Here is a 12,972-nt window from a genome sequence, read left to right as displayed (position 1 = left end):
CTACACTTTGAATAGCAATTGGGAGGCTGAGGTTGGTGCTTTGGTAAAAGTTCATCCTGATCAGATCAAGAAGCTGACAAATTCTACAGTTACTGAAAGGAAGGATGGCTAAATTAGTCACTGAATATTTTTGAAAGACCAAAAATGTTATTTGTTAATTGTTATTTGTCATTTTATGCTACTTATTTGTTACACTTATTATAAAACCTGAGAATAAACAATTGAGTGTGGTAGGGGATTATTTGTAATTTAGTTGCTTAAAAATTCTGCACAATTGTGTAATAATTGCACCCACTTAACATTTTCCCTTGAGAAAGATAAAACTTACCTTTCCCTTGTTAAACATTCAGGTTTGATGTAAAATAAAAATTTTGGATTGACTGAAAGCATTGTATTTGTTCAAGATTAAAATGAAACCTGAGGAAAACCATGTGCCTAATAATTGTACACAGTGTATAAAGTGTATTGCATTAAAAGAAAACTGAAAATTTAAAGCACAAATAATACATCAGTATTTCATGGGTGTTGAATATTAAGTGATTAGTGAATTTCAGGTTGTTTTCCTAAGTTTTTAAGACATTACACAAAACTCCATTGGTAAGTGAGCAAAACAAATTACTTTTTTTAACGAACACATTTTATTCGGGGATGGGGGGGTTTGCAGAGAGACGCATGGACAACAAACAGAGAAATCTTTTGTTCTGCATGTTAGAGTTATTTTTTATAGCATTGTAATTTATCTGCCTGCCAAATTTCAATGCAAGTTGGTTTTTAGTCGCCCTAGTCATGGTACTCTCATGATGGATGTTAACTTCAGTTTAGTGCAGCTACCAAGTGAAAGACTTGCTTGTTTCATGAAAGATTTATGGTTTAAAGGTCAACTGCAATAAAATAAGCCAAATGAACATGGTTTGTGAAGGAATGAGAAAAAAAAAATTATAACCAAGTGTTTCAGTCAAACATCTCCTTTCCTGTGGTTTGTTTTCCCAGCAGGTTAAATATCTAAATTGGTATTATATTAAAACTCCTTCTGACAAGCTGATCCTGCTAATACATGAAATATGAATGATTAAATATTTTTAAAAATATATGCAAATTTAAATTCTGAATGTGGTTCAGAATGTTTTTAGCACTTCAGGTAGGTTGTTTTGGTTTACAAAAAGAGCATCATGGTGATTCACTAATTAGTAGTGGTATCTCAAAGAACCAAGGTGACTAGGTTTGAATTTCAGTTTAGTCACTGTCTTGAATTTCAGTTGGGTCCTTGTCTTTGTGTCATTTGTACATTTTCTTCATGGCTTTGTGAGGTTTTCTGTAGATACTCTAGAGAAGCATGTTAGTTTAGTATGACATTCAGAATTGTGTAAGTTTGGGTATTTGTGTTGGTGTATGGGCTCATTTATACTTAACGCTCAGAACACGTACGCGTACGCAATATGGCTGCCGTGCGTTCCCAGCATTCATTTGACGTGTACTCTGAGCATGTCCTCAGAAATTAACGTGACACATGCGCAAGTTGCAGTCCCAGCAAAACATCGGGGGCACAGTGTGATAAAAGTTGGAATGTGACGTTGGAGTCTCTGTATACTGTCTACATGTGACAGAAAGCCACTTTGAGGATCCTCTGGGATTGATGTGCCTGCTTTGATGTTTGATGAATGGTTCGATGTGATGAAGCACAATGCCAACATACAAATGCATTCATGATGCTTTAATATAACGTCGCACATTCCCCATCGTAATGACAAGATACATTTTAAAGGTCTCACATACCATCATCTGTGCTGTCTTTTTTTTTTTGTATTTTCACAATGGCAACAGAATGTACAGCACTGTATTTGAGCCACAGAGAAAAAAATTACGGACACAGTGAAAAGGTGTATTTTATGATTAAAGTGGAAATTCCAGCTTTAATCTCGAAATGTCCACTTTAATTTCGTAGTCTACTTTATCATTGAAGTAGACCATTGTAGACCCAGTTGTTAATTGCTACTTGTTTCTGGGACTTCTTCCTGACCTGACAGCAGCGGCAAGCAACAACAGATCACCACACAGAACACATTAAATGTATGATATTCCAATGCTCTACACATTTAGAATCCTTTGATTTATACTTAATATCACTTTCATGATGAAATGCCTTAAGGTATGTATGTTATATTTTACAGATAAATCGTTAATTTCATTTAAATAATGATACTATTAATTACACACGTGGGGGTGACACGGTGGCGGAGGGGTAGCGCTGCTGTCTCGCAGGAAGTCACGTCACTGGTGTTCCTGGCCTGGAGTTTACAGTACATTTTTTCCTGCTGGGTTTCCACAATGTGCTCCGGTTTCCTTCCAAAGATATGCAGGTTTGGGGATTTGGTGATGCTAAAATGACGCTAGTATATGTGAGTGCTTGTATTCACCTTGCGATGTGCTGATGCTCCTTCCAAGGGTTGTTTCTGTCTCATTCCCAATGCTAGCTGGAATGGGCACATTAATGGATTGAAGGATTTAATCATTAAACGTCCTTTTCAGAGATATTTTGGCAAGGTGTCCCAGGAATTTAATGGATGTTTCAGGCAATTCAAAACACAGCAAAGCCGAATGTTTTCTCACCGTGATGATATCTTGCACTGCCACCTGGTGGAAACTTCCAGATTTACATAAAGTACACGCGCAAGTATGAACAGTAAAATGCTTGTATAGCAGTAGTGTCCACTGAAGCATGCATTGTGTTGTGTCACGTGAAGTATAAACCTGGCCTATGGGTTGGTTTCTATAACTGCCTTGGACACCAGCTCTCTTTCTTGGAAAACTAGATTAAGTGAGTTTGAAAAGGAAAGGTTTGTTTAAGTATTAGTAAGAGCATTGCTTGTTGTTCATTTTTCTTAAACACCTCAGTTCACAGCATTAAAATTAACAATGTCAAAATTAGGTTGATTGCTACAGTTTTTATCTATTATTTCAGTGTGGTGTGGGATAGTGAAATCCTAATGTTGTAGAAATAGCAAAACTCAAAGATTTTAACAGTAATATGCAAGAAAACGTTTTTTTTTTTTTGTAATTACACTGTTATTGCTTAAAATTGACTATTATGTGTGGCCAGATACAGTAGCACTTATGTGGCTTTTGTTATCCTATTCATACCTTGTTTCTTCATTATTTATCCATGCATCCATTCATCTCAGCAAGCATCAGGAATAGCCATTTTCTTAACATATTTTTTTATTGTATTGTATGAGGGAGAACAATAATCCTAGATGCTATGCCAGTTCATTGTAAGGCACATCCATTTACACCAATACCTTGTCAGTTTAGAGTCATCTATTAAACTAAGCCGTATTTCTTGCAATTTGAGAGGAAGCCATAGCTGAAAATAACCACAAAATAATAATATACAGTCTTCACACTAATATTCAGATAATATACAGTCTTCACAGTGATAGTGACTGGGCCAATGCATACTTATTTAAGTATACTCTACCAACAATGACAAAAAAATGAAATTTGATACAATTGAATACATCTTGTCAAATTTTGGTGATGATGTGTCATTACATTAAAACTTAAACATGCATAGATCACATAATCAGTTATAACACTGTTAGTTATTTGTTGTTCTTGGTGGTAATTACAAATGGAAACCTAGTTTTGCAAATTCAAGAATATAATTTGAATTTGGCACCTGTTTACATTGCTATCTTTTTGGTATTTTGTATTATTTAAGGCCATATGTTTTCAGATCTCTGAAGTTTGGTGCATACTAAGCAATGAACATTAGACTAAAATTATTATGCTAAAATTCTCCTTTTCATTTGTTGGAAAAATGAAGTAATTGTGTAAACTACATTTAACATACAGTAAATCTGAGAATGGCTACAAATGTATTATTTTTGGCAGTGTACACTGAAGTGGATAACAAACACTCACATCAACTCAAATCCCTGCCTTGTCCCATTCGTTATCACTGCTTGCTTAAGAAAAAATATACTGAATCCTTTAACAGGACCTGAGACCAAGGCTCAAAATCAGATCCATTCAATATTTAGTCCTGCATTCCAAGTTTAATTGCAGTTTAAAAATTGCTCAGAAATCCATTGCATATTCAGCATGTTAACAGTAATCTTTTAGCCTTTTTTCAAAAATATTGAAGCATTAGTTTAAAATATCACATATGCAAGTGAAATCTTCATGTATATCAATACTTTTAAGTTCACAAAAAATTGTGTTTGGATGTTGGAGGTTTTTGCAAAGCCTTTGCTATCCATTGTTGCGATTCTTTGGGGTATCTGAATGCACTGAAGGTTATGTAGAAATACTGATTATTTCTAAAGATCATTAAAATGTAATCCAGGCAACTGAATGTTATGTTCGTTTTTCTCATTGAATAAGGTTGGGAGCATGTGCTGATTATTGCAGCACCACACTGGAAATATGCTGAATATTACTTAAACACTCACACATTCTTATAATATGTAGAAACTGAAACAGCTGTTTCTGTATAGGATGTCAATATTATTGGCATGCTCTGGGTGTGTATCTTGGTGTGTTATACTGTATATCCATCAGCTAACTGACCGTGACACAAGCAGTGGAGTAGGGAATCCTAGTTCTGAGGCGCACTCAAACCCTCTGGGGATCAAAAGTTTTCTGTTGGTGTGAAAAGACTGTTGTAGTTATGAAGTCATCTCCCATTATCAGTTAACTGTAACTGTTAACAAATATTACTTTTGTAAATATGCCCTTCACCCAAAGGACAAAACTGGGGCAACATTTCAATACAATCACACAAGAATCCCCGTAATCCTGAACTTGTCCACTTTGATTAATGACTTGCAACACTGAGTTATTCAGGTCCGGTGCTATTTTAGGCTCTGTTAAAGTCTTCCATTCACTTTTTAGACTGTCTAAAATATCATGTCATGTATATAATGCATAGTAATTTGGGAAGTACCTGATGTCCAGTGGTTTAATTGTTCACGTTAATAAAGCTGTTTGCTGTTCAATCAAAAGCAAAGCTTGGTTTCTCCACTGATTTACCCCTTAGATCACTTTGGACTCATGCTTTACATATTGCATATTGTAATAATAAGGCAAATAGACTTTAGTAATCACAGTTCACTGTAAATAGGCAAAAATAAGACTGTTCCGTTTAGCTTCTGGGTTCCTTAATAAAAAATTACAACAATTCTCTCCACAGCTGTGTCTAAATATTATACTTTCTCAACCTGTTGGAGTGGGGGCATACTGTTTTAATACATGCAGAATGAAATATAAAAAGACAGCATTCTTTTACTACTTCAAAGCTAAAAGTCAAGATCCTCTCAAAATATACTATGAAAAGAATATAAGATTTAAAGGAACATTTGAACTGTGTGGAGTTCTTTAACATTTAAAAAAAATTGCTATTTTGTTCTCTTGAATACTTCTGTGAATCCTGGATTACAAGTTGTTTTTTCAGCTTTTTCTTTATTGTTCGTTTGTATTTTGTTTGTTCACCACCTTTCTTCTCAGTGTTGCTTGCTTTGACGTCCAGCCAACTGTGACCTCAGAACTAATGATTAACTCCTACCCTGCTGGTGTTTTCTTACACCTTTGTAATGTGCCTTGTACGCCAGTTCCTCTGCTGTGTGCTGTCTTCCTATTAACTCGTTAAAATCTGCTTTCCTACGTTACGTCCATCAAGTACTATCTTATCCTTTCTTACTTTGATCTGATATCTCTGTTCCCCATATTTTACCCTTTTTTTTTTACCTTGATCTGACATATTTGTTCCTGTTCTCTTTCCTGTGTGCTGCACCTTTGTTATCCTCTTTCTATAATAGTAATCTGCTATGTTGCTCACTTTCTGTTTATTTCATTATTTCATAAAATCCTAACTATTTTATATGTGATGCTTTGTTTCTGTCCTGCATATAAAACTACATTTTTTTATCTGCTAATGGGTCGACAGTAATGTTTAATGAAACTGTTATTTTTACTTTATATCCTTCCTTTTATTGGTACCCTATCCAAGGCTGGGTAGATGGCACTGCTGCTTAGTTTGCCCAGTTCTAAACTAATTATATATAGAATTTGTTCTAAAGCAACCATTGTTATTATCGATTGGCACAAATCACTTTTAATTTACATAACACTGTAGTGCCTCAAGGCTAATACAACACCTTTCATAGTGAAAAGGAGCACTTCGAAGTAAATCACTCAGATGCATTTTATATGGTAGAGAAAGAGGGTTCAGAAATAAGTGATTGATATTTGTAATGTTTAGGATCACTCAACATCTCTCTTTGATGTGGCAGCCTGGTGGTTTTCAATGCAAATGCTCTAAACTGCTAGACGTAGTGGCTCTTCATTTTATTACTCATTGTGCTTTTTGTTACAATTTAAAAATCATAATTTGACATTTTTGGAGAACATTGTGCCAACAAAATTGGACACAAGGCAGTAAAAACATCCTCGATGTGGTTCTAGTTTGGCGAAGCCTCATTCACATACACTCATACAAGGCTAATCATTAACCTAATACCAGTATTTCTGGATGTTGGAGGAAAACTGGAGTACGTAGAAAATATCCTACATAGAAATGGAAGAACATTCAAACACAGAACATTGGCTTTGTAAACCACTAACCATTCAATCTCTTACCACACATTAAAAAAATAATTAATTAGTTTAATGCAGTCTTGCATGAATCAATGCACATAGTTTAACTTTAAGAAAGCATGATGTGATCATTTGGTTTTATTCAGAAAGTATTTGACTTCTGCTGGATATCGACATTATTTGGACTTTTAATTTCATTTTTAGCACATATTCCCGATATTAGCTTATGTTGTGCTTCTGCCTGTATTGGAAGTTACAAAACTGTTGCATTTAGTTAATTTTTTAAGCCATGTTTAGCTCTTAAAAGGTAAACGATGCGTGCAAATTGTCAAACTAAAAATCCATTACAGTTAAATGGAACACTTGGCACCTGGTTACAAGAAATCCTGTCTACTCTTTATTCTTTCTACACTGTTTGTTTTTACAGAAAATTAAGTTTGACCAATAAGAAGAGTACATCCGCATTAACTGATCACGTTTGCAAACTTCAACATATCTTTCTTTATATTGAATTATACATCAATCTGCCACTGTTGGCAGTAAGAAGGTAACCTGAGCACTCTGTACTTTGGGAAGCTCTCCGAATACTGTAATCACAGTGTTGTGGCAACATTTGTTTGGCAGGCAGTAGTTTCGTTCAATGAGCTCATGTTTGAGTAAGGTGGTTATGTTGCGTTGGCTATTATAATGATTTAATGGTAAGCGTTTGTTATGTACATAGTGTGCCATGGGTTGAAAAATGCAGAACACACAGAGAGGTGCTGGAAGTGATGCTCAAACCTTGGCGAGACAGACCTAGAGTATCTTAACCTGGGACACAGTGAATTACTAGTTCAATGTAGTACCTGCTTTTAGGAGCATAAAGGCAAACCTGCCCTGCAAAGTTGCACAAACAGAAGTTCATAAAGGTTTCTGCCCCCTCTCCTTGCCAACTTTGTTTATTGCAGGGCCGGCCAATTCCACCTTCCCTATATATGGTAGGAAAGAAAGGAAGCAACAAAACATGTGGCCCTTGCTAGTTATGGCATAGAGCTGGTTTGCTGGAAATGTTTAACAGTTATTGGTTCTATACTTAAGGTGTAAATTAAGAATATGATTTGCCCAGCATCAAGCAGTATTTCCAGGATTATTCATGCTTAGGCTCCAGTACTTGGTTAATGTGTGATCTCACAGACAGTGGTGTAGGGTATCCAACCTAAACCAATATTTTGGGTGATTGAACCATATTGTTGGAACAAGTACACATATTTTTGGAAGTGGGTGTATAAAAGATTGATGATTTAAAGGGCTGTCAGCAAGAGAGGTGTGACCTTTGTTTGTAGACATTCTGTTAGAGGGGTGCTGATGTAGTTATTGTAAATTTGGATATGCAATGGAGTTGTTTTGAAGATAGTAAAAAAGTTTGGCTATTTTAGTTCAGATGGAAATATGAGCAAAGCATTAAAGCATTTGAAGCTTTAGGATTCTCTTTTGCATCTCTATTCAAACCTGATCTTCCCTAGATTATTTATCATCTTTAAAGATAAAGAATATGTATTTGTACTTTTAACTTGATGTTTTCTGACCAAATTCACCTCAGTTAAAATATAGAAGTTGCTAGACCACTGCCTCTTTTTATTTTGGCTACTGTCCTCAGAACATTTCTGAGTTCAGATTGCAATGCAGTATGTGGGTAATTACTTTGTATTAACTTCATTATCTGTTGGTGATGTCAGTCTGGGCAGCTATTATAATTTTTAAACATCTTAAAGTAAGCAATTCTTCATTACTAAGGATTATGTAACATGGTTAGAATGGCTGTAAAAGGTACAAATTTTGTTTTCTTTTTTTGTAAATTTCTTTAAAAGCAAGAATAAGTATAATTACAAAAATTATGAACAATGGTCATTACCATTGTCTGTCTCATTTCCACTTATTTTGCAAAAAACAAAAATTGCATTGAGATGTGCTTTTATACAAACAGATTTGCCACTTTTCTTTTTTCCCAAACTGTTGGTTGCTGCTTGATAGTTTTAGCCCAGGTGGGTCACCATATAAATTGTGGATCAAAAATTGCCATTAATAATAATAATAATAGATTTTATTTATATAGCGCCTTTCCCATGTTCAAGGCACTTACAGAATATAAGAAAGAACAGCAGGGTATACAGCGTATAGCATTGTACAAACCAAATAAATAAATACAGAAAAATGCAAATCCACAGCTGGTTAACACATACACAATGTTTTGTACTTCTGCTGTAGCAAGTTGCTGCCAGACCTATGCTGCTTGGTGGGCAATGTATTCCTAGGATGGTTTCCCTGTAACACTTAGGCAAAACATGGCATGTTCAGTTAAGGCCACAAAGATCAATTTCAGCGTAATCACATTTCACATCTCCTGTATGCCTTCTTTAAATTATTGGAGAGATTTGCTGTGTGATTTGTTGTGTACACAGCTTCTACTTTCTGATCTGTGAATGCAATTGTAGTACTCGGTTACTGTCATAGATCTTTTGGTGGTTTCTTGGACCAGGGATTATCACCATGTTTTAGAGGGCACTTCCTTTTTCAGTGATTTATGATTGACTTTTTTCCTGTCTATTAAACTTCATTCAAATCTGTTTGTCATATTTGTTTTTATAATGTTTCTGGCAGTTGTGCCCACCAGTTCTAATCCTTTTACAGACATAGTCAAATGCAACATCGGCTTATGTTTAGGCACAGGTAAACTCCTTTGGTTGCAAGAGAAGCTATTTGGATGTTTCATAGTAAAGTGGATGAATACTTAGGGAATCCATTGTTCCATTCATTTATTAATTTTTGAACTCTCCAATTACAATTTAGAATATTAGGTGTGGCACCATTATACACAAGGCTGGAGTCAATGCTGAGCAAGACAGGGCAGTACAGAGTGTAAGGAGATATATTCACATACATACACACACACACACACACACACACACACACACAATATGTCCCTCAATCTCACTCATCCCTCACTAACACTAGGCTAGTTCAGAATCACTAATAAACTTAACCTGCATGTCTTTGATATGTGAACAGAAAAGAGAATATCTGTAGGCAAACTCTGCATAGGCAAGAGGGTCATGCAAACTCTACATAGGCGCTGACTGTGCAAAATCCTCGGGAGCTACAGTATGTGGCAGCACTTAATAACCAACGTTCTGCCAATCAGTTATTTTCCGATTTTAACATCTAATTAATTTGCAGAAATGTGCTGTTTGAGATTTATGGTCTTAATGAATGAAAAATAATTCTAGTTAATACAATTTAGAAAGATGTGCCTATAACTTCTGTGAAATACTTTCTACAAATTAAAGTCTACAACTTATCGATTAGAATGCCTGAATCTAGTAGCTCAAAAATAACTGTAAGTTAATGTCTACAAAACAAATTTACTGCATATTCAATAACATTTTTTCAAAGTCAGAAAGTGGCAAGAATAAACACTGCCAAAATCTAGCTGCATTCATGAAACATGACGACATATATACAGACACACTCCGAGTCGGGAGACAATGCAGTATATAGCTGAAATGTCTGTTATAACTGCAGTTCCTCATTCTAATGGTGTGTTCTGTGAGGGTAAAAAAGGGCTGACTAGTTAATAATAATAGTGAAAGCTTCAATATGACCACTCCAGTACTGGTTCTTTTTTCTGCACCTGTCTGGTGATGGTACTTGAGAGATTAAAATGATCAAATATAACCTTTCTACATATGCAATATCAAAGAAAAAGTGTTTAACTTAATCACTGTTGTGCTACACTGTACAACAAGAAGCAGTCTGTCCCAGCCATAGGCTTACACTCTGTCCTTGAATGTAGTTTAAGCTAGAAGTGCTCCAGTTGTAAACAGTTCCACTGCCCTTATAAAGTTACATGAGGTGGTGGTCCCAATGAAATACACTGGACAAATTAAACCTGTTTGTTTAAAACTAAAGTTCTGTGTCTTTTTTATATTAAATAATTAGTGGGTCTGCAGATTACTTGTGTTCTGCTACTGTATGCTGATTTTATAAGGATGTCAGCGTTCATTTAAAATAATATGAAAAGCAAAGTACTCTGTGCAAATGAGGGAGTAGTATCAAGAGACTACAAAGGAACACCCATTGTCCTTTTTATTGGTTGACTATAAACCTGGTATGACTGTGATTGGCATTTGTCACTTCCAGGAATAGTTCTATACTTGTGCCCATTAATGCTATAATAAGCTTGCCAAAAAAGCCTTTCTAGCATAAATTACTAAAGTACTTTAAGGTATATGCCAGTTGCCATGTTCCCACTAGCACCAGGAATCAGACCAAAGCGAAATATATTTCAATTAAAGATCTAATTTTTTTTAACGTATTGAAGTTTCCCTTGCTCTTCATCTTTGTTAAAGTACATAAAAAAAATACAAAAGTACATTTTGCTCTATTTTGAATAAAAAAGCAAGCCCTGCTTGAAAACAAAAAAAAACCCTAATGGCTAAAGCTGAATGTTCAAAACAACAGGAGTGAAATTGTAGGTATTGTACATGTTTGTTTAATGCATGATAACACAAGAGGTGAACCCATTAGTGACCTTGACATCACAGTGGCCTTGTTGAAGTGATGCCAGTCTGACTCAGGTTCCATATGTGGTTTCCAGGAGAAAATGCAAGAGGAAAAGTGGCAAAATCAGTTTTGTAAAACAAGTTTTAGACTGATTACAAAAATTTAGCCAGTGTTTTAGAATTTTCAGCAAAGTGTTTTCTTTTACAGTCATCTTTATTTGCCAGATGCCATTCTTTTATGGAAGTTCTCACAGATAAATTATTTTGTACATAGGGAAAAGAGTGACTTCTATAAAAACCTATTACCCTCCTGTTGTGATAGCAGAAATTGATTAGTTTCTCAGCCTGTCTTGGCAAATCAATTAGGCCATAACTCTGTTCCTGAGCATTATTCACCCTCTTTAAATTAAGAGTAGCAAGCAGAAATTCAGAGCAGTACTGTAAAACATGGGCTGTAATGCTGAGTGTTAAGGTTTGCTATCTTAAAAGCTTGTGAAATAAGTAACCACTGTGGCTGTCCTTGACAATCACTGAACAAATGTGCTTGTTTTTAGCATCCTAAGCTCTCTTGGCAGAAAAGACCAATGTCTACAGTAACACTAGCATAAACAGGATTCATTAATTTCACTCAAGATTCTCTTGACCCCTAACCTTTTTCTTTTTATATATGTATTTTACTTGTACACTACTTTGTCTTTTCTTTCCATTGCTTACTTTTTGTTCATATTGTCCGTGCTTTACATTTTTTTTAATTATAATATTTCTAGTGCTTGCTGTGAAGCACCATGTGTTTACTCTGAATGGCGCAATATAAAATAAAGGTTGATTGAATTGCTGTATATCGAGTTGGGGTAGTCTAGGCCATTCTTTTCCTCAAGGGCCTTTTAAGCCCCAAGGAAATCTAATTGTCCTTTCCCTGGTTGCTTTGATGATTAAGGGCGGGCCTTGCCACCCCCAAGACCTTAAATCTCCTCACTGGCTTTTGACCATTGTCCTACTGAGATGTGATATCTCCCAAATAAACAAGAAGGCGTCTTCTGGCTCGAGCCTTCCCCTCCATGTGTGAGCACGCCCAGCCCTCCCTAACAGCTCTGCAGACTAGTTCCCGGGAATAACATTAGTGCTGAGGACTGCAAGTATGTCGCAGCTGCTGTAGCTGTGTCTCACTCACAGCATACTGTGGAAACCTGGATTTCTTATGGGAACTTTTCAGCTGCCATAGTGATGTGTAACCAGGTTAGTTTCAAGGACTCCTCTGAACTGCGGCTTTGTGCCGATTGGCTCCTGGAACTAAATCTCCCCGCATTGAGAAAAAAATCGTGGCATGTTAAAGCTCTTGTTAGAGCTCTGTCTCTCTTGTGCTTCACAAGGGAGTCATGAGTCTGGTAAGATCACCAGTCAATAGCACTGTTTTCTTTATGATTGTCTGTCTTTTCTTTTTCTTTTCTATCAGTGCTTGATTATTGCAAAAAGTTTTACAAGTATATCAGAACTGTCTTTGCTGTTTACAGAGGCTGGTACTTTTGTAGGTGAGTTGTTTCTTATGACTGTTCATTCAGAATGTGTTTCCATACCATATGTCTATAATATAATTTATATACTGACTGTTAAAGTTTTCAAACCTGTTGTTGCGACTCCTGTGATGTGCTGCATTGAAGGCAGACTGTATAGAGGATAATAAAGTGCCACTCATCAGTAACAGTTAATCTTTTAATAAACTTTCCATTAGTTCTGAATGGTTATGTTCCCTTAAATGTAATGTGCAGCTTAGGGTTTCTAGAGTAGGGGCATATTTAAGAATGCTTTTATTAAATTTAAAAGATTTTTGTTTAGCATACTC

The 12,972-nt window shown here is 35.7% G+C and overlaps 1 protein-coding gene across 4 annotated transcripts in view; it reads left to right on the top strand.

Annotated features, from left to right (window-relative positions):
• The window catches only part of LOC120523823 (spermatogenesis-associated protein 13-like), a 208,400-nt gene that overhangs the window by 145,082 nt on the left and 50,346 nt on the right, over positions 1 to 12,972 (top strand). The window contains exon 1 of one of the 4 annotated variants that reach the window (XM_039745457.1): positions 12,255 to 12,368. The exons of 2 other annotated variants lie outside the window; for them this stretch is intronic. In XM_039745457.1, coding sequence (XP_039601391.1) covers positions 12,357 to 12,368 — 12 coding nt within the window. In that variant the 5' untranslated portion in view covers positions 12,255 to 12,356. Of the gene's footprint in view, positions 1 to 12,254; positions 12,518 to 12,972 lie in introns of those variants that run through there. One more of the 4 variants, XM_039745458.1, reaches the window with a different exon arrangement.

This window comes from Polypterus senegalus, chromosome 2 (assembly GCF_016835505.1).
Source record: "Polypterus senegalus isolate Bchr_013 chromosome 2, ASM1683550v1, whole genome shotgun sequence".
Lineage (NCBI taxonomy): Eukaryota > Metazoa > Chordata > Cladistia > Polypteriformes > Polypteridae > Polypterus > Polypterus senegalus.
This window is presented reverse-complemented; position numbering and strand designations above follow the sequence as displayed.